The sequence below is a fragment of the Perognathus longimembris genome, chromosome 2 (assembly GCF_023159225.1).
Source record: "Perognathus longimembris pacificus isolate PPM17 chromosome 2, ASM2315922v1, whole genome shotgun sequence".
Taxonomy (NCBI): Eukaryota; Metazoa; Chordata; class Mammalia; order Rodentia; family Heteromyidae; genus Perognathus; species Perognathus longimembris.
This window is the reverse complement of record NC_063162.1, coordinates 89,998,756-90,021,137: the sequence shown is the minus strand read 5'-3', so window position 1 is coordinate 90,021,137 and position 22,382 is coordinate 89,998,756. Positions and strand designations below refer to the sequence as shown.

General features: G+C 37.7%; 1 protein-coding gene across 2 annotated transcripts in view; it reads left to right on the top strand.

The window, feature by feature from the left end:
- The first annotated feature begins 392 nt into the window (after positions 1 to 392).
- Sp4 (Sp4 transcription factor) overlaps positions 393 to 22,382 on the top strand; it is an 85,932-nt gene continuing 63,942 nt past the window's right edge. Inside the window, exons 1-3 of one of the 2 annotated variants that reach the window (XM_048339716.1) lie at positions 393 to 625; positions 1,068 to 1,180; positions 1,691 to 3,245. In XM_048339716.1, coding sequence (XP_048195673.1) covers positions 619 to 625; positions 1,068 to 1,180; positions 1,691 to 3,245 — 1,675 coding nt within the window. In that variant the 5' untranslated portion in view covers positions 393 to 618. The remainder of the gene's footprint in view (positions 626 to 1,067; positions 1,181 to 1,690; positions 3,246 to 22,382) is intronic. The other variant, XM_048339717.1, reaches the window with a different exon arrangement.

Sequence of the window (22,382 nt, the reverse complement as noted above, 5' to 3'; positions counted from 1 at the left end):
GGAGGGATGAGGCAGCCGGGATTTGAGTGGAGGGCTCTGGGAAATGAGTAGGGGGCGGGATATCCTGAGACAACAAGTTTGGCTGTATGGAGGGCCTGCCGGCGGCGCGCCTGAACTAGGACGCCGAGGGAAGGAGCGCTAGAGACGCCGAGGGAGGACGAGAAACGCGGTCGAGAGCACAACCCCGGGAAAGGGGGTGGAGAGGGGCGGCCCCGGCGCCCCGGCCCCCCGGCAGGTCGGCGGCCAATCCGCTGGGGGAAGGGGTGGAGAGTCGGCGGCTCCGGCGGAGAGAGGCCGAGGGGGGTGGGGAGTCGGCCGGGCTCGCGCCGCCCTGGCCCCGCCCCCGGCCCGCGCCGCCGCCCGCGCCGCGCGCCGCCGCTGTCAATCAAGGGCGAGTCAGCCAGGCTCGGGCGGAGAGAGGAGCTGCTACGCCACAGCCCAGCGGCGGCCATTCGCGGAAAAAGAGGCAGAGCCTGTGCCAGCTACAGCCTCCTCCGAGCCACCGCGGGCGGGCGGGCGGGCAGGCGGGCGGGACCGGCCTCTCCTCCCGCCTCGCCCCCACCCCCACCCACCTCTATCCCAGTGTCTCTGTCGGAGGGTTTGTCCTGTTAATGCGGGATGAGCGGTACGTATTCTCCACCCCCCTTGATCTCCTTCGCCGCCTCCTTCCCTCCCTCCCACCCTCCCTCCCCAGACCCTGCTCGGTTCTCCCCCTACCCCCGGGCCGCTGCGATGCTTTAAGGGGAGGAGGGAGGAAGGGAGGGAGGGAATGGGGGGGGGGGAGGGAAGGAGGCTTGTGTTTTGTCTTCACGTCGGAGCGGGAACAACCTCCTTCTGGGTGTTGCTCTGGAGCTGGTGGGTCGGGTTTCAAACCACGTTTTGTGATCTTCCCCTCTTCCCTTCCTTCTTCTCCCCCACCCCCTGCCGGTGTGCACGGATCGCCGGTTTATGGAGATTAATATTCGGGGTGTGGAGGGGGAGAGAAGGCGCAGGGGAGGAGGGAGGACGAATAATAATAATCCTGGTAACCTGTTGTCCTGTGTGTTGGTTGGGGGGGTTTGTTGCAGATCAGAAGAAGGAGGAGGAGGAGGAGGCGGCGGCTGCAGCGATGGCTACAGAAGGAGGGAAAACCTCTGAGCCAGAGAATAACAATAAAAAACCTAAAACCTCAGGCTCCCAGGTAAAAGCAAACATGTAAAAAAAAATGCAACCCAAAACATGAGAGAGAGAGAGAGTTGTGTCCTTTAAAAAACCCAGAAGTAAAGAGCAATAAAAATGTTTATTCAGGCAAAGCATCCTTTTATGAGTGAGGAACTTAAAATTGTACATTCCTGGAGATTGCACATATTTGAGAGTATAACGTTGTTTAAAATTACATCAGGTACTTAGACTGTAAGAAAATTGTGTATTTTACCAAGGGTATTTTGAGTTGGGAATAACACTTTTAAGAAAGTTTGTTAGAGATTTTCTTTTATTTAAACTCTACATGACAGGATATGCCTCCTTATTCTTATAGCTCTTACCTGCTTTTATTTATGCTTCTTTTTTTTTGTTTATTTTCTGCTGCTTCTGAGTAAGTTCTCATGTGTAGAGCTGTCAAAAGAAATAAATAACCCCTTCCAACTACTGGTTTCCACTAAATCCACCCACTTTTTTCCCCCCCTCTCCTTCATGATCCCATCTTGGGTAGGACTCTCAGCCCTCTCCTCTGGCTTTACTGGCAGCTACTTGCAGCAAAATAGGGACTCCTGGTGAAAATCAAGCAACTGGACAACAACAAATTATTATAGATCCAAGCCAAGGATTGGTGCAGCTTCAAAATCAACCACAACAGCTAGAACTGGTAACAACGCAACTTGCTGGAAACGCTTGGCAACTTGTTGCCTCCACTCCTCCTGCTTCAAAAGAAAATAACGTTTCTCAACCATCTTCTAGTACTTCTAGTTCTTCCAGCAGTAATAATGGGAGTGCATCTCCTACAAAAACTAAATCAGGTAATTCTTCCACCCCAGGTCAATTTCAAGTCATACAAGTACAAAATCCAAGTGGTAGTGTGCAGTACCAAGTGATTCCACAACTTCAGACAGTGGAAGGTCAGCAAATTCAAATCAACCCAAATAGCAGCTCATCTCTACAGGATTTGCAGGGTCAAATTCAGCTAATTTCTGCAGGTAATAATCAAGCTATACTCACAGCTTCTAACAGGACAGCTTCTGGGAATATTCTTACTCAAAACCTGGCGAATCAGACAGTTCCAGTCCAAATTAGACCTGGTGTTTCAATACCGCTGCAATTACAGACCCTTCCAGGTACTCAGGCTCAAGTTGTAACAACTCTACCAATTAACATTGGAGGAGTGACTTTAGCTTTGCCAGTCATAAACAACGTGACTACTGGAGGAGGGACTGGACAAGTTGGCCAGCCTGCTACTACTACTGATAGTGGGACTTCCAATGGGAATCAATTAGTTTCCACACCCACCACCACTACTGCTTCAACCAGTACTATGCCGGAATCTCCTTCCTCCTCCACTACCTGCACAACTACTGCTTCTACATCTCTAACTAGCAGTGACACATTAGTGAGCTCAGCAGATACAGGCCAGTATGCAAGCACATCAGCCAGTAGTTCTGAACGCACCATTGAAGAATCGCAAACACCTGCAGCTACCGAGTCTGAAGCCCAGAGCTCCAGCCAGCTTCAGCCCAATGGAATACAGAATGCACAGGATCAGTCAAATTCTTTGCAGCAAGTGCAGATTGTAGGCCAGCCTATCCTACAACAGATCCAGATCCAACAGCCTCAGCAGCAGATTATTCAGGCTATTCCACCACAGTCATTTCAACTTCAGTCAGGGCAGACTATTCAGACCATCCAGCAGCAGCCTTTGCAGAATGTTCAACTTCAAGCAGTAAATCCGACTCAGGTGCTTATCAGGGCTCCAACTTTAACACCTTCAGGGCAAATCAGTTGGCAAACTGTACAGGTTCAGAATATTCAGAGTCTTTCAAATTTGCAAGTTCAGAATGCTGGGTTATCCCAACAGTTAACTATCACGCCAGTGTCTTCAAGTGGTGGGACAACTCTTGCTCAGATTGCTCCTGTGGCTGTTGCTGGTGCCCCAATAACTTTGAATACTGCCCAGCTTGCATCAGTGCCTAACCTTCAAACAGTGAGCGTTGCCAACCTGGGTGCTGCAGGTGTTCAAGTGCAGGGAGTTCCAGTAACAATCACTAGTGTTGCAGGTAAGTTACATCTTTTCTCTTCGAAGTGCTTTTAAGTAGTTGCTAGTAAGGAACCATTATTGCTTTGACACACATCTCTGAAGTAGATGATAATCATAAGGGATGGAAGCAGAACAGGATTATTATGCCCACAACCTTTGTAATTATTAGTACAACCTGTTTACTTTTGTAGCTTTTAGTATTCTTTTGTATGTACTAAAATTGTAAGCTTAAGAATTATTTAAATTTTTCTGACTAGAATCATTTATCTTCTGTAATTTAGAGATCATATTTGAGTATACCTGAACTCTTCAGAAAGAATGCTAGTTAAAACAAAGTTTATCTCTTGTGGAGGGAAAGGTTTAAATTAATTGGTAAATAGTTGTGAGTCCATGAAAGTAGTCATTCTGTGTAATAAGGCTGACTTTGAAAATTGGAAGTTATTTGTGGTCCCTCAGCATCTTGTCCCTCATGCTTTTTTATTATATGGAGTTGTTTTAACCTATGTACTGTTACAATTGAGAGGGAAATTTAAGTTGCCAGTTGCTCCACTTTTATATCTAGTTTTCCCTACAATCAGGATTTGTTCTGGATTGTGATTCAATAGTTCTTTGGTTAGAAATTTTTATTTAAGTAAATCTTATGGATATTATATTACTTATAGATGTTTAGTGTGAGGTTGGTAGAAAGCAAACATGTAGACTGTAAAATGTCTCAAATTTGAACTAACTGTAGTCAGGATATTTTAAAACCAATTATAAAAGCAGTTGTTATGTATATAAATAGATACTTGAAAAACAAGTCATATTAAGTAGTATAATCTTTTGGGTACCTATCTTCTGGTACTAATTAATGCTTTTTGTTTTCTAGTTATTAAATTCTTTACATTGATTGTGATTTGGTGAAAATTTAGCTGTGGTTTTAGTGCCTTTGATACTTTCTGATCTTGTTAATTAAATATTTCTATTTTGGTAATATGAGATAAATAAGCTTGTCACTTCTGGATGACCTTGAAATAAGTTGCAGAAAAATCCCACTAGTGCTCTTTTATAAGTAAAATTTACGTGCAAAATTGGAAATTGCCACATAGAGCCTACTGATTCAGAACCTAGTTTATAATTTTGATCTAGATATCTGCTACCTCTAGATTAGCACTATGCTGTAGAACTTTGTGTGATATTTGAAATGTTCTTTCTGTTCTATCCAGTGTGTTAGCCACTATCTTTGTATGGGTATTGAGCATTACCACACTATTGTGGTAACTGAGGAAGAATTTTAAATTTTTTTAAATTTTAGGTAGTTGCATATTGTTAGATTGACAGCATAGTAATCTCTCCGGCAATTTGAATCTGTGACTTTTCCCCTTAAAACTAATATGGTATTCTGTGTAAGTGATTCTGTCTTAACCTTAACTTGCCTTCCTGTTCTCTTTCTGAGCATTAACTAGAGTAGTTCAGAAAAGTGTCTGATTTTAGTGGGCTGAATGACAGTTTGCCTTGTTAAAGCAGAAGTTATTTGACCATTTTAGCTTGACTGGTAAGCATTCATTAGTGAACTATGGTTGAGAGCATGGAGCAATTAGTAATTTAAGTTAGAAATAGTCAATTCATCTGTTCTTACTAATATCTGTTAGAATCCAGAGTTTTCCTCTGAACAATTGTGAGGATATGTTCTTCCTATCTCTGAACTCAGATTTACTTGAATGGTACATAATTTAGGATCCAGATTCTGGAACTTTATCTTTTAGGATGCTGCAGGGTCAAGGAATTTGCCTTTCAAGTTTTCCAGGCCATTCTAAAGCTCCATAAAGTTGGGAATCAAGGGCCTAATAATCATCAGTGAACCTGAAGGCAGAATATGGAAGCTAGTGGGAGCTAAGCTGGTTCACTTACCTCAGAGAAAGAATTTTGCTCATTAATACAAATACATATTCAAAGGGTTACTGTGTGCTTAACCCTCTCACTAGATGTTATTCCTTTACTTTCATGGAAAATTTTTTTGCCTAATGAGTTTATATGCTATAGGATTTAAGTATATGAGGACAATTGAACTTTGCATTGATTTTATTTTCTGAAACCCAAAGGTTTTAAATTTTATGTTATAGAGTTACAAAGAAATACAGATGCCTTTTAAAAATTATTACAAAGAAATTACCTCTGATTTCTATAAGTTAGTGTTTAATCTGTAATTTAAGTCAGTAATTAATTGAGGCCTAGTTTGTAGATCTTACACTATTATTACTGTAGCATAGTAGGGGTTTTACTTTTTTTGTTGTTATTTTTTAAAGGTACAGAAGATGATGGAGAAAATAGCAGTTTGGGATTGCTGGTATAATGAAACTAGTGAAGTTGCTCTTACCTTTCTTTTGGCTTTATGTTTTAAACATATTGAGAGTGGAATACCAAATACTTTATTTTATGTTCTTGAGATAATTGGCCTGGAAGTTGAGACCTATTTATGCTGGCGATCCCCCCCCCCCACCCCCCTTTTTTGTGCCTGTCCTGGGGCTTGGACTTGGCTTGGGTTCTGTCTCTAAGCTTTATTAGCTCAAGGATAGTGCTTTACCACTTGAGCCACATGGCTCCACTTCTGGCTTTTTGGGTGGTTAGTTGGAGACAAGAGTCTCATGGGCTTGCTTTCCTGCCTGGCTGGTTTTCATTAGCCATTCCCTGATCTCAGCTTCCTGAGTAGCTAGAAATTACAGGCATGATCCACCAGCACCTGGCACTCCCTCCCCACCACCCCCTCTCCCTATTTTTTTTTTTTTTTTTTTTGCCAGTCCTGGGCCTTGGACTCAGGGCCTGAGCACTGTCCCTGGCTAGTACTCTGCCACATGAGCCACAGCGCCCCTTCTGGCCGTTTTCCATATATGTGGTGCTGGGGAATCAAACTGAGAGCTTCATGTGTAGGAGGCAAGCACTCTCTGGCCACTAGGCCATATTCACAGCCCTCCCTATTTTTTTTTGAGGCACGTTCTCTCCCTGTAGTTCAGGCTAGCCTGTAACTCAAAATCTTCCTGCCTCAGCCTTTGCTGTGCCAAGGTTGTACCACTACTCTCAAGTTTCCTTTGCTTTTAAGTACTTTTTTGGTAATTTATATTTTCCTTCTAGGAGAATGGCTATTTAATTTGTAGAAATAAATTAACCCTAATACATTAAAAAAAAAATTCCCCCATAAGTCTGTAGGTTGAACTCAGGGCACGGGCACTGTCTCTGAGCTCTTTTGCTCAAGTCTACTAGCAGTGTTCTACCATTTTGAGCCAAAGCACCATTTCTGGTTGGTAAGTGGTTAATTGGAGATAAGAGTCTCAGGGAACTTTTTTCTGCCCAAGCTGCCTTTGAACCGCAATCCTCAGATCTCACCCTCCTGAGTAGCTAGGATTACAGGTGTGAGCCACCAGTAACTGGCTCCTTTAAACATTTTTTTTTTCTTTCTGCCAGATCTGGGGTTTGAACTCAGCCTGGGCACTGTCCCTGAGCTTCTTTTGCTCAAAGCTAGCACTCTACCAGTTAAGCCACAGTGCCACTTCTGGCTTTTTCTGTTTATGTGATACTGAGGAATTGGACCCAGGGCATCATGCATACTAAGCAAGCACTCCACCACTAAGCCACATTCCCAGCTCTCATTTAAACTTTTTAAAGGTATATATTTTTATTTCTAATGGACACATCTGTACATGTTTTTACATATTTATAAGATACTGTGTGACATGCCAATACATGTATACATTGTATAATGACCATACTAGGGTAATTGACTTATCTATTACCTCAGAGACAGCTTTTTGTTTTTGTGTTGGGAACATTCAAAATGCTCTGTACAAGTAATTATTTTGTAATACTCAATTGTTGTTAACCATAGTTGACATACTGTGATGTAGACTATTAGATATTATGCCCTCTGTCCAACTCTTCCAGTGCAGCTGCACCTTTGTATCTGCTTACGTATGATCCTCTCCCCATTTTTGTCCTAGCCTTGGTAGTCCCTGTACTATTCTCTGTTTTTCTGCAATAAATTTTTAGCTTTCATAGATAGGAACATGCTCATGACAAGTATAACCAGGGCTTGAAAAAAATTGTTAATTGCCAGTAACAGACTGTAACAGCTGGTTCAAGGAAAGGGCTTAAATTTTTCCACCATCCCTCCCTATTTTACTCTTCAGGAGGTAGGGGATGTCTGAATGATATGGACAGATGGAAAAAAACAAATCCTGTAAGGTAAGTTAAATGAAACCAGTTCTTGAAGTTGGGGAACTTCATAGTTAGTTTTATGAAATGAGAACTGTTTTGGCCTTGGTGTAACATATTCAGCAAAATGTGTTTCTGTGCCTCGGCTTTATTTGAAACTCCCAATCTCCAGGCCTATTATCTAACATTCAACTACTTAGGGTTATAGTAGGAATTAAATACAAGTCCTGTCTACTTTTTTGTTTCCTTATTGGGATTCACTTTACTTAAAGCCTAGCATGGAGACAGCAACTGTTACTGCCTTAAGAACCTCCGTTATTTTAACTAAGGGAAGATGGTAGAAGTTTTGCCATTGTTTTCACTGTGTCTTTATGCATCCTTGCATAAAGTGAATTTCATGAGTTACAGTCGTTAAAGAATTGAGAACATTTAAGGACTATTGCTATCTAAATCTGCAATTTACTTGGGAGTGGATAGCAATTTTGTTTATCATGTTATAGTTCTTTTTCTTCATGAATTTCTTTGTCAATTTTAGTAGAAATTACTGTTTCATATATGAGTTTTCCCACATAGAAAATTTAGACTTAATAAGATACTGCTGATCCTTTAAGAATTTAGATTTCCAAACAGTGTTTTAAAAAAACAAATGTAATCATTATCTTACTTACATAACTGTAAACCCCCTGCTCATCACCTTTTCAGGAAAGATAAAAAATAAAGAATTTACATTTCTAAAATATGAGACCCTTGAGTTCAAACCTCAACATTGCAAAAATAAATGAATAAGTAAATTCAAAGTCAGGCTAGGGGTATATATAGCTCAGTTTTCCTGGTATGTGTGATCATTATAAAAAGAAATTAAAAGCCTACCCAAATTAATGAAAAGAAAAAGAATTTGAGTTTCTTACCTAATTCTTATACCATGAAACCTAGGGATCTATATCTATATATATCTATATTCATGTATATAGTGATTAGTTGGAAGGTCCAGTTCTTACTGGTAAAAATGAGGACCGATAAACATATTGAGATTTATATTTCATTTTAAAACCTAATTTGATCTAGTAGAATAAACCTATATGACTAGGTTTTTTATTTCTAGGGCTGCTGAAAGTAGAAAATCAGCTTGAGGTTTAATGCAAATATCGTTTTCCATGGCCTTATACATTATATTGGTTTGGAATTATCTAGTAGGCGTCTTAATGATCATATTGCTAAAATTTATGTACATATACACATATAATTACACTTGTGGGTGATTATTTCTTCTTCAGGTAAGTCAGATTTATTCCTGTAATTTTATTTCTCTAACATCTTCAAATATATATTACAGATTGGACTTAATTATAAGGAGTTTATATACATTGTACATTGTATAAATGATTTAAGTTCTGAATTGCCAAGTTGTTTTTACCCATTAGATTTTTTTTCTCCGTGGAAGACAAAAAGGGCTCAATGTAGAGCCACATTAATTTTTAATGGGGGCATCTTTTGCAAAGGAAACATAATTTTAATGATCTGCATTATAATTTTATTTATTTTTCTGAGTCAGAGTCTTACTATATATTTAGTCCTTGAACTTCTGTGTAGCCTAAGCTAGCCTTAAATTTGTGATCCATCTTCCTGAATGGTAAAAATTGACTGTTTTTCAAATCCTCACACTGAAAGCGTATTAGGCCAAGTATAAAAATAAGTTGAAGGGAAGAAAAGGAAGTTTGAGGAGGAAGGAAGATAGGGAAAGGCAGCATATATAGATCTTACAGATCTTACACAGATTTATAAAATGATAACATTTTAGTTGGAATCTTGGAATTATGGCTTACGGTCGTGACCTTTTGATATTGCTGCTAAAGTCTCTTTATAAAGGAATTTTAGTGCTTTACGTAAAATCAGAAATGTGGATTAGATTTTCCAGTGTCTTTTTAAAAGTACTTGGAGATGACACATCAAGGATTGATAGTATAGTAGGGACACTTGGCATGCTAACCGATTGTATATGTCACGTGTGTACTCTTCTGATTCAAGAAGTTCATAATAGGGCTGGGGATATAGCCTAGTGGCAAGAGTGCCTGCCTCGGATACACAAGGCCCTAGGTTCGATTCCCCAGCACCACATATACAGAAAACGGCCAGAAGCGGCGCTGTGGCTCAAGTGGCAGAGTGCTAGCCTTGAGCGGGAAGAAGCCAGGGACAGTGCTCAGGCCCTGAGTCCAAGGCCCAGGACTGGCCGAAAAAAAAAAAAAAAAAAAAAAGAAAAGAAAAGAAGTTCATAATACACACATTTTACTACTTAGTGTATAAGAAAAGTATGTACAAGGAAACCTGTTGAAACAAATTGCTTATGTAAGTATGAGGAGAGATGAAGACTTAATGAAATTGTAGGTAGAAAGGCAAACTTAAAATTAACTGAAGTTCTACTTCCAACCCTCATTCCTTAACCCTGTTTCTGAAAACAAAAACAAAACTGATGCCCAGAAAGGTTGAATCACTTGTATTTTGTGGAAAGGTGAGGGCTAAAATCTTGACTTCTGCTCTGATTTTCTTTCCCCACCGTACTTTGGGGTTTGTGACCCAAGTCTTTTGTTAGCAAAATGAGAAAATAACAATCACTTTAATTAAGCACATGCATTTTTACTTTTTTTTCTTTTTGGTGGTACTGGTCATTGAACTCGACTTTGTACTTGCTAGGCATGGCACTGTACCATTGAACCATACATTTAGCCCATACTTGGCTTTAAGGCACCATTTGTCTTTTTAGGATACATATTTTTATAAAAGTAAGGGCAAGGAAACAGCTGGCTCAATTTTTGTGTGTGTGCTGGTTCTGGAGCTTGAACTCAGGGCCTGAGTCACTGGTGCCTGACTCACACAATGATTTTTAATAACTGATGCTAACACTGGACTGACAGAGTGGTTTTCTTCATCAAATCAACTGTGTAATGTGTGCATAGAAATTATAATTTTTTTCATTTATTTATTTGTTTATTTACACCATGCTTGGTCGAAATCATGTACTAAGACCTGCCAGTATGGCAGGTGAGAAATCCACAATTGAATATCTTCTCTAATTTCAATTCTGTTATTGTTCATAATATATAAAAGGCTAAAAGGATAAAGCCATTCATAGATAGATTAGAGTGTGTGTGTGTGTGTGTGTGTGTGTGTGTGTGTGTGATGAAACATTAAAAGTGTAGGTGTTTTCAAAAATTGAAATGCTTCGCAGTCAAGGTCTCCTTGCTATAACAAGTTGAGGCACTGAGAAGATTATAACCAAAAGTGGTAAGAGAAGAGGTAAATTAAAACTAGTGTACCTCCACATTATGCTTAGTTTTTAAAATACTTACGTGGGAGTTATGGGGAGGCATATGGGATTAAGAATGAGACAAACTCTGCATGACATTTTAAGAATAATGTCAAGAAAAGAAACTATTGTCAGGTTTTAAAATTTCTTGAAACACTTATGGGTAAGGACAGGAGGGGAAAGTGAAGGGGGAGGGGGTGACAGTGTCCAAAAAAAGAAATGTGCTTATTACTTGACTTATGAAACAGTAACCTTTCTGTACAACTTAATAACAGTAAAATTATATTAAAAAATAAAAATTATTCTAAACAACTTGAAAACTTTAAATCAAAGAGAGAGACTTACTGAGTAAAATATTAGAGAAGGCAGAAAATGCAGAACTTTTCTTCTCTGCTTCTGTTCTGCAAGAAAAATGTAGTTCTGACTGATGACTAGTACTGTAACTTTCTGAGATAATTTCTTCAAGGTAAATGAGGAGGTAGAATACACTTAGGGGTATTTTTGGAAGTATGATAGGGATGATTATAATCTTTGGTCAGATGGAACTTTATTTCAGATAGAGTTGTAGGTTAGTATCAGTAACTTAAAAATAATCTAGCACTGGATGTGTGGCTTGAGTGGTATATCACCAGCCAAGCAAGCAAGTCCACCTAGTGATCTCAAGACCCTGAGTTCAAACCCCAGTATAGTTAAAACAACAACCACAAAATGTAAAATTATGCAACAAAAGAAAAAGGGCCAGAAGGTTGAGCATCAGTAAACATCCCACTTTTTCAAAACATCTTAAACTACAGACAAATCATCTGTATAGCTATCCTTAAGAGTCCTTGAATGAATTTTCAAGTTACCTGCCCTTATACATTTAAAAAGAATGCTTGGATCAAAGAGAATCAGTATGAGCTTACTTAAGAAACTAGATTTACATGTTCATTATTTAGGATTTTCTGATGAGTATACCAAGAAAATTATGTTAATACAGTGTGTCTTGATTTCAATATTTTTAGTCATGACTTTGACTTTTTAAAGGCTTTTATCTGGTTGCACTCAGATGAAAAGTGTTGACTATCTTCCTCAATAGCAGTCTAGTTAATTTGGTATGGGATTTTTGTCCTTGATATAGTCCTGTGTACCTCCCGCCCCCCCCCCCCGCCCCACCCCAAATACCAGGTTGAAGGAGGCCTTTTTTTTTTTAAATTAAAAATTTAGAAAAAGCTGAGATATTGCTGTAATATAACAGGAAATAGAATTATGTTTCAGAATAACTTTAATAGGCTGGAATTCTGGGAAGGTTAAGATCCTCTGAGGTGACTTATATACTTTCAGGATTAAAAACTTAGCTTGCAATAGGACTTGGGAAAATGGGCTTAATATGAACTGAGAGGAAAGCTTTTTCTGTACATAGTACTTGTCAGACCACTTATGCAGTATTTCTACAGTACTGGGTTGCACATTTTAATTGGAATGTTGACAAACTGGCAAGCATAGTAAGTAAGGAAAATTCCTGATATGAAATGTGGAAAGTACTTTAGCTATAATCAGAGTGGTGGTTTTTTTTAACTGAGACTTAAAAACAAACTGATTTAATTTGTTTTTGTTAGCTACAAGAAAACAGCATGTACACACAGTTTGTAATGAATTAATAAAAGCTGAATGTCCATCTCTAGGAGATAGTATAGAATTTTTTGTACTATGTACAAAATTTTATTAGATTGTGAGTCATAATTCTAAAACTGAGGGTTCTGTAAATGTTTAGCATATCATTCTATTCTTCTGTCTAGTTTATGGTCAGAGTACTGCATAAATGTTCTATAAATATTGAACTTACGATTGGAGGTGTTAAGGGTAACACAGCCTTTTGTCAGAAGCAATATAATAATATAATTAGTATAAATTCTGAGATGCAAGGTATGCAAGACTTTAGAACTTAATGTATTTTTGTTCTCCCTTATTTTTAAAACTTATTTTAGGTGTTATTTTTCTGTTATTTACTTTTTAACTTGGTGAGTACTAACTAAGGCTTTAGTATTTTAAATTCAGTGCCCAACACTGAATTTGTAGTTATTTTATCTCATTAACTTTTTAATTACAGTTGCATTTCTGATACTGGTACTTTACTATGAATAATGTGATTGTTCTTTCTTGAGTGGAATTAGAGAACAGTTGGAAAGTCTAGGATTCTGAGACCAAACTCTAGAAAGCACTCACAGTTTTACATTGCTAATTTACCATGCGAAATTTTCAAATCCAGAATGTGAAGATGAGGGATGAAGGATGTTAGTATGAGTTATGTGTCAGAGGTAAATGTGAGGTTTATTAGGTTCTGACATATACTCAACCTGACCTAAAAGGATGCTTGTGTCAGGGGAGATGCTGCTTACGCGCAAGAAATAATTATATAGCAGCTGTAACTGCATAAGAGACAGATAATATCAGTGTATTGGAGAATATAAGTAAAGCTTTCTGTGGTAGAGATAGGTCTTGACATAATCCTCAAAGATTAGTTTGAAAGGTGGACATTTGCGCCTGTGGGAGTAGAAAGGTGAAGAGAGAGACCCTGTCTGAGTCAACTTGTTGAACTTGAAGTAAGTTTGGCAGGGACCAAAGATTGTAAAAGCATAAAGCTCTCACCTGGAAGTTTATAGTGATCACAGAAGTGTGTCTTTTTTTTTGTTTTCTCTTTCCTCTGTTCCATAGGAGCATAAGGATGTTACAGAGCAGCTCAGGATTTACTTAGTGAGCAGCATGCCATCCCCACTTAAGCTAGAAAAGTTTTGTGGTTATTTCCTAACATTTTATTTGAAGAAGAGATTCTACGAAAACAATAAAAATAAGTTCAAATAACCTGAACTACTGTGTAAAGAGATACATGGAAATATTTGTGATGCAAAAAATTTATTAGTATTTCTATATAATAAAATGTATATATAGTGAGTGTTGTAGCCTAGCCTACCTGTAATTCCAGAGCTCTGAAAGGAAGCTGACATTTAAGATCAGCCTGGGCTACATAGAGACCTTGTCTCAAACAAATATGAAAAACTTAGATGGAAATCAGAAACCTAGTTAGAAGGATGTTATTGAAGTATTTTAGTGATGAAGTCAGAATGGCTACTGCAGTGAAGTAAATGGTTATTAAATATGAAAACCAAAAGATTATTGATACGAAAAACATGGTTAAAGATCGGAAAAGCCTCAGATCTGTTATTTTCCCATATTATATGTCAAACGTTGTAATAGGTGTGAAAAGCTAAAGAACTGATATGTTTTTTACCTTTGCAGAATATAAAATCTGTTGTACAAGATACTTTGTTTCTAGGAAAGTGATTTTATATTTTGGCATCTTTGAAATTGGAATACAACTTAAAAACAGACATTTCATAACAATTTTTTTCCTATGGTCACTTGCATCTTAGACTCAATTAAATATAATATAAAATATGATATACTATAGTTAATGAGATTGTGTGACATTTGGTTTATAAAAACTAAGCAAAGTGTCATAGAGGCCCATGGGAAAGAGGAACTAGTTCCATTTTATGGCTGTAGTTACGTTTCCATGGAGAATATGATAACTGAATTGGAACCTATACTGCCATGCCAGGAGGAAGAGGAAGGCAATTTTTAGTTTGTGCTGATTTCACATGTGGTCATAAATTCAGTTATTATTTTATAAAAAAAATTTATACTTGATCAGAAATAACAGTGCATTTATACTGGAATTGTAAACCCCATTTAGGAAGGAACTATGTGCTACATATATGTTCCCTCCTATACCCTTTGAACATTGTTTGGAATATACACAGTCTTGCTGTTAGACTAGGAGAAAGGACACAGTTGGAGAACAAGTATGAGCTCTCGTACTTGTTTTACATACTTCAAAATTTAGAACATGGGAGAATGAGATGTAGAGATCCTATGAATAGACTCAAGATATATGCTTCGAGTAATGAGAGAGTTTGTAATCATATAGGAAAAGTGATTGATAAAGTAGAAAAAAAGAATTTGTGTCTGATTAATGGTATATTTTGTGTATTTTGGTAGACAGTTTCAGGGGAAAGCTTTGCAATGAAGGGAGATTTGAGGAGACCTTGAAGTATATAAAAAATACCAGTTTGAGATTCTTTCTCTCAAGTTATGGAGATGCCTTAAAATGTTGCCCGTCAAAAGAGCTTTTTACAGTTCTGTAAATAATGAATTCAGTCATCATAGCTTTTTGTTCACAGAAGAGGAGCTGCTTTTACACAGGAGTATTAGAAACCACATAGTGATCTGTATTGTGGTGAAGTGGCTACCTGTGACTGGTGTGAGGCTGGGGAAGGGCAGAAAACACTTATTTAGATCTAGTTGAGGATGTCTATACCAGGGAGTTGAAGAGGAAAAGATTAGACAAATGTCTGACTGAATTTATAAGTCCTCTGTGTTTTCACATATTTAAGTCTTTATAAGAACCAACTTGAGGGGCTGGGAATGTGGCTTAGTGGTAGAGTGCTCGCCTAGCCATGCATGAAGCCCTGGGTTCGATTTCTCAGCACCACATATAAAGAAAAAGCCGGAAGTGGGCACTGTGGCTACAGTGATAAGAGTGCTAGCCTTGAGCAAAAAGAAGCCAGGGACAGTGCTCAGGCCCTGAGTCCAAGCCCTAGAACTGTCTCCCCCGCCCCCCCTCCCCCCCACCGCACAAAGAGCCAACTTGAAACAAACATTTGACAGGTACTTGTTATACCTATTATAAATTATGACAGTATACTTAATGGAAATTGGAATTTGATTATTTGTGACTTTCGTTTTCTGGAGTTAAAGCATTTTGTATTTATATTTCTAGAAGGATGTTAGTATCCATGTTGATACTGACTTTAGTGATAGAACAGGTAGATGGTTTTAGTAATTCCTTGTAAACTTATCCATTTTGTAGACTCCCTGATAGTGGTCTCCATCATGAATTCTGTTAAGTAGGGAGTCAGCATTTACATAGTGCAATTAATGTGTTCCTTCTAAGGCTGAATGTTATGGGACTGAATTGCTGCTTCCATGATATTCTAATGGGGAGAGAAGTCATGTGGTTTTGTTTCGTTCATTTTTTTGTTTTTTTGAATGGAACAGGTACTAAAGAGACACTTTTTTTTTTTTTTTTTTTTTTTTGCCAGTGCTGGGGCTTGAATTCGGCCTGAGCACTGCCCCTGGCTTCTTTTTTGCTCAAGGCTAACACTGCCACTTGAGCCACAGCACCACGTCTGGTCTTTTCTATATATGTGGTATTGAGAAATTGAACCCAGGGCTTCATGTATATGAGGCAAGAACTCTTGCCACTAAGCCATATTCCCAGCCCCCAAAAGACACTTCTTTAACCCTCATGTTGTTTATATTTTGGCTGACATTTACTGCATTTTATGGTGTACTAGATAATGTATGTAGCACTTACTGTATGTAGCATAGTAACTCATTTAAGCTTCAGAACACATAAAATACATATCCTATCATCCTTCCTTTCAGGTGTAAAAACTTAAATCTGGAGAGGTATGTCTAGGAGTTTGTGGAGACAGATGTAAACATCTCTAGCAATAGAACTCTGTACTTTAGTTACTACCACTTACTGTCTCTGTATTCTCTCTGTACTATAGTGTCAGTTCCCTGTAATCATTATGGAATTAATTTATGGTTTTCTTTTATATTTCAGAAAAATACTGTGTTTAAGTGCTGCTTATATGTTAACATTTATTTTTCTGTAATTCTATGAAGATGGTAATGGTGGTGACCTCAACTTACAAATTAGGAAGCCTAAACCATTAGAAATCAGTTTACTTGATCAAGATCTTAATAGCTAATAAGCTATAGAGCCATACTTTTCACCTTTAAGAAAGTAAATATTCCCTATAATACTAGTCTAAGAAAAGAGAGCTGCAAGACTTTATAGCTAAGCATTACTATTTTAACTGTATTCTTATAATTTCAGTATGGTACTATATACAGTAAGGCATGGATTTCTATATCTTGAGCTTAGTGTTCTATTCCTTGTCTCATTTTAAGGGAATGGGCTCATATGCCAAAGAATGGATTAAAATATAAAAAAAAATTATGATTTTTTTCAGGTGGTATTGGAGTTTGAACTCAGAGTCTTGTGCTTGGTAGGCAGGTACTCTACCACTTGGGCCACATCTCCAACCTGTTGTACTTTAGATATTTTGGGGATAGGGTTGTGTTTTTTCCTTGGGTTGGCCTGAGCCACAATCTTCCTATTTATATTTCCCATGTAGCAAAGATGATAGTTATGTACACCATGGTTGAGATGGAATCTCTTGAACTTTTTGTCCAGGCTGGTCTTGATCTGTGATCCTCCCAAGTTCTTAGAACTACAGGCACTGTGCCTAGCTACAAAAAAAAAGGTTTCTTTTTTTAAAAAAATATTTTGATATTCTATGTTGATTTGACTAATGGTAGAAAAACATTTCCTTGGGGCTGGGGATATAGCCTAGTGGCAAGAGTGCCTGCCTCGGATACACGAGGCCCTAGGTTCGATTCCCCAGCACCACATATACAGAAAACGGCCAGAAGCGGCGCTGTGGCTCAAGTGGCAGAATGCTAGCCTTGAGCGGGAAGAAGCCAGGGACAGTGCTCAGGCCCTGAGTCCAAGGCCCAGGACTGGCCAAAAAAAAAAAAAAAACAAAACATTTCCTTGATTAAATATATTTATATACAAACTAATTTTGAATCAAATTTCAAAAGCATACCAAAATACAAACCATACAGAAGTCTTACATTTCATTTTCATTAATTATTTAACCTCCAAAGCATATATTTTATTTATTATTATTTTTCTTTATTGTCAAAGTGAAGTACAAAGGGGTTACAGTTTCATATGTAAGGCAGTGAGTACATTTCTTGTTCAACTTGTTACCTCCTCCTTCACTTTCCCCTGCCTCCCTCCTCCCCCATGAGGTGTATAGTTGGTTTATGCCAAACGGTTTTCTATGTACTGCTTTTGGAATCCTTTGTCTTTTTATCCTTTGTCTCTCGATTTTGCTATTCCCTTTCCTTTCCCTAGTTCTAATACACACATATACAGTATCCAGGGTACTCAGATGAGATACAGTGATAGCGGGGGTACAACCACAGGAAGGGAATGGGAGAGAAACAAACAAAAAAACAGGTACGGTTTTACATGGCATGTTGAAAATAATTACAACAGTGATATAACACTTGTTTCCGTAATGTGGAGTTCATTTCACTTAGCATCATATCAAAGCATATATATTTATATATATATATACATATATATCTTTTTTTGGGGGGGGGGCAGTCCTGGGGCTTGGGCTCAGGGTCTGAGCACTGTCCCTGGCTTCCTTTTTGCTCAAGGCTAGCACTCTACCACTTGAGCCACAGCGCCTCTTCTGGTTGTTTTCTATATATGTGGTGCTGGAGAATCGAACCCAGGGCTTCATGTATACGAGGCAAGCTCTCTTGCCACTAGGCCATATTCCCAGCCCTCAAAGCATATATTTTATAAAGCTTGAATTTCATTACTTGTTTCTTAATCAAAATGTGACATGCTATATTTAAGATATGGATTTATATTTATTTTTTAGAGATATAACTCAAATTTAAGAACACCCCAAAATGCTAAAAATTATATGCACAGGATGTGTTTCTCAGCTAGTATTGCATTGTTTTTTGTTTGTTTTTATTGTGTGTGTGTGTGTATGTGTGTGTGTGTGTGTGTGTCTGTCTGTCCTTGGGCTTGAACTCAAGGACTGGGCATTGTCCCTGAGCTTCTTTTGCTCAAGGCTAGTGTTCTACCACCTGAACTATAGCTCCACTTCAGCTTTTTTGGTAGTTTTCTGGAGATAAGCCTGTTCAGGCTGGCTTCAAACTGTGATCTTCAGATCTCAGCCTCCTGAGTAGCTGGGATTATGGCCATGAGCCACCAATACTTGGCTTGCATGTCATTTTTATGTAACATTAGAACAGATGAAACCAATGACATTATGACATTATTATTTTCCAGTGAATAAATAAGAAATCTAGGCCAACTCACTTGGGAGGCAGTGATCTCGAGGATATAGTACATGACCATTATTAAAAAGTTAGTGAGATCCACCCCTCTACATATCAACAAAACAAGCCAATATTCCTACTATTCAAGTAACATTAGTTAGAATCGCAGTTCAAAGCCAGCATTAGGCAGAACTGTGAAATCCTATCTGAAAAATAACTAAAAGCAAAAAAGGTCAGAAGTGTATCTCAGAGCTCTCAATTTAAACTCTAATACCAACAAATAAACAAATAAGTAAATAACATATTTGATTTCTGACACTATATATTAGGCATTGTTCTTCATCCTATAGAAATAAAACATTTTTGTACTGTGTTTATGAGTACTATACTTTGTTCTATGTAGGTAAGTTTTGTTTTATTTGCTCATGTGTATGTGTTGGTATTTGTTCAGCGCTTTACACATATTAGGCAAGCACTTTTAACACTGAACTACAATCCTGATTCATGGTTTTGAGTATATGGATTTGTTTTGTTTTTTAAGTGATTGAAGTTGAATCACAAGGCATAGCTTAGTACATGACATCTGAGCTAAACTGCTCAATTTCTAGTAATATTGATAAGCAAATCAACAGTCGGAAAGTTTAAATATTTAATCCATTGTTATAGAATTAATGCATAAGGAGATTGGGAAAAAGACCCAAAATCTTTTATAATTTTCCTTTTTTTTTTTAAATAAATCCTTTGTTTTTCCTTTGTTTTTTTATAAATTGAGAACAAGCGAATCACAGTTTCTATGAAGAATTTTAAGTGTTTTCTCATTCCTCTGATAAAAGTTTTTGAAAGGTAATTGAAGAGTAATTTATGGTTTTTTAGAAATTGATATTTATATATTCTCACTACACTACAAAAAATTAATTTAGCCTATATTTACAAAACATTTTGGCTTTGTGTGTATACATATGTATGTATACGTGTAGGCATATAAATATGTGTATACACATTTACTGTATGCATTTATGCTTGAGAAACATTTGAGCAGAAAAATTTTAGGGGATTTTGTTATATTCATTTCCTACCTTGTTCTTCCAACCTTATTTTAATAAGAGTCAGGGGATCAACCCAGTTAGGGGTATTTATAAAAAACTTAAGGCACTTCTTATATATTCCCACATTCATCCTAAACCATAAAGAACATTTGGTTTTGAATTTAAAGATTGAGATACACTGGATGCTGGTGGCTCATGCCTGGAAGCCTAGCTAACTCAGGAGATTGAGATGAAGATTGTGGTTCAAAGCCAGCCTGAGAAGGACAATTCACTACCAAAAAGCCAGAAATGGAGTTGTGGTTCAAAGTGGCAGAGCACTAGCCTTGAAAACAAAACTTAAGGGCAGCATTCTGACCCCTGAGTTCAAGCCCTAGGATTGGCAACAAATAAAAACAAACCCCTAGAATACTGACAGCATCAGTCCTTTCTAAAGTATTTTTGGTAGTGATAACTATGCGTACTTTGCAAACTGAAAGACAAGTCTCATTCTGTAAGTAGCTTATGGTGAGCAGAGGTAAATTTGAATGTTAAGAAAAGAGCTCTGTGCTAGGTAACAAGTTGTCTCTGCTATTAGACTCAGGGAAAGTACCTTTTACTAATATTAGTTTTAAAACCAATTACTTGCCCGTGCTAGTGGTTAACGCCTAACTGCTCAGTAATCCTAGCTGTTCAATAAGCTGAGATCTGAGGATCACAGTTCCAATCCAGGCCTGGGCAGGGAAGTCCTTGAGACTTTAAAAAAATTTTTATTTATTGTCAAGAGTGATGTACAAAGGGGTTACAGTTTCATATGTAAGGCAGTGAGTACATTTAATATCCTACTTGTTACCTCCTCCCTCATTTTTCTCCTACTTTCCTCCTCCCTTCCCCATGAGTTGTACAGTTGGTTTACAGCATAGCTTTGTAAGTATTGCAGTTGCATTGGTTTGTCTTTCATCTTTGTCTCTCCATTTTGATGTTCCCTCTCCCTTCCCTAGTTCCAATAAATTTGGGCCACATAGAAAGATCCTGTGTCAAAAAGAACAACAGAAAACAAATTAAGTTTTAGAGTTAACCTAAATGAGACATGTCAGTAATTTTAATTTTTTTTAAGTGAAAATTTTGGTTTTGTTTAGGCAAATTCCTGAAAACATTTTTGGTATGGCATGTAATGCACTTCACCTTTAAGGGTCACGTTCTGGATTTGAGTCATTAAGGATTCAGAGAAACTTTTAGAAAATAAATCAGTTGACAGCACCTTGTAACCATATACATTTCCAGCCTTGAAAAACAGTGAAGATGGAGGCCAGAACCTAAAGCCCTTGGACATTTAAATTGCCATTTGGGCCTTCACCTGACTGACTATACTACATGAACTCGCCATTGGATACAGACAAACGATTTTTTGGTCAGAGACCACTGTCTTTTTTGGACGTGGTCTTGCTAAGTTCTCAGGGTGGCCTTGAACTTGGAGTCCTTCTACCTCTGCCTCCTGAGTTTTGGGATTGCAAGTATGTACTACCACATCTCATACCAGCTCATTCAAACCAAGGAGTATGCTTGTTTAGGACTAAACTCTCTAGCTTACTTAAAAGCAGCATAGCCCTGTGACAATAAATACTGCCACAGTAACTTTGCAGAGAGCTAGCTCTCCTATTCAATATTACCACTGAATATTTTCCAAAACCAGTCCTTGGTCTTCAGTTCAAGATTTTTAAAAAATCCTAGTCCTTGCTGTATTTTGTTCTCTTTTTAGAAACCATATTAACTTTCCTATTTTATTACTTTAATGCTTCATCATTTGGACTTGTAGTCAACCTGCACTATAGGGGGTAACTGTAAAATCTAGAAAATTGGAAGTGGTAGGTGGATCTTTATATCTAAGGTTAAAAGGAGAAAGCTTTTTACTTGTACTAGGAGGTGAATAATATCCATTTGTCCAAAAGCTCTCATAGGAGTAGTAGTATCTTCATCTGCTGGATCTTTAATGTTTTCTGCTAGGGGTATAAAGGCAGAGAGAGTACCATTTTTAACCTTAGACCTCTGACACAAATGCAGTTGGATATTAGATTCCAGCTTCTTCCACAGTCCACAGGGAGAAAATTCTTTATATATTGGATTACACTAAAGTGAAAAAACGGTTCCCATAGGATTTTAAAAAATCAAGGTAAAAATACAGAAATTTAAAAATCAAGCTACATGTGAAAAAATTCTTAATTTATTTTTAATAGATAAAATAATTTTTGTGTATAGCATGTTTTGATGTGTTTATACATTAAGGTATAGCTAAAACTAATAAGTTACAAGAAAGAAAATTATGTCTTAAAAATTATACCACTTACAAGTATTCTTTGTAAAGAATTTGTGTTAGTTATTAAGGCTCCTATGTGTTTTTCAGTATAATGTCAACCCACACATATTGCAGTAAAAGTCATTGAGCAATTGACACTAACTAGGAATAGTTATTTGTTTCCATATGATAATCTATAGATTTAACTTAAAATGAAGGTGACATTGTGGTGTTGGTGAAAATAGCAGTGGACAAGAACTAATATCTGGGTTCAGTTCCTCATTCTGCCAGTTTCTGCTTGGCATGTGCAGATGTCCATTAGCTTTCCTGATTCTCAGTTATAAGTAAAATGAAGGTAACAAATTGCCT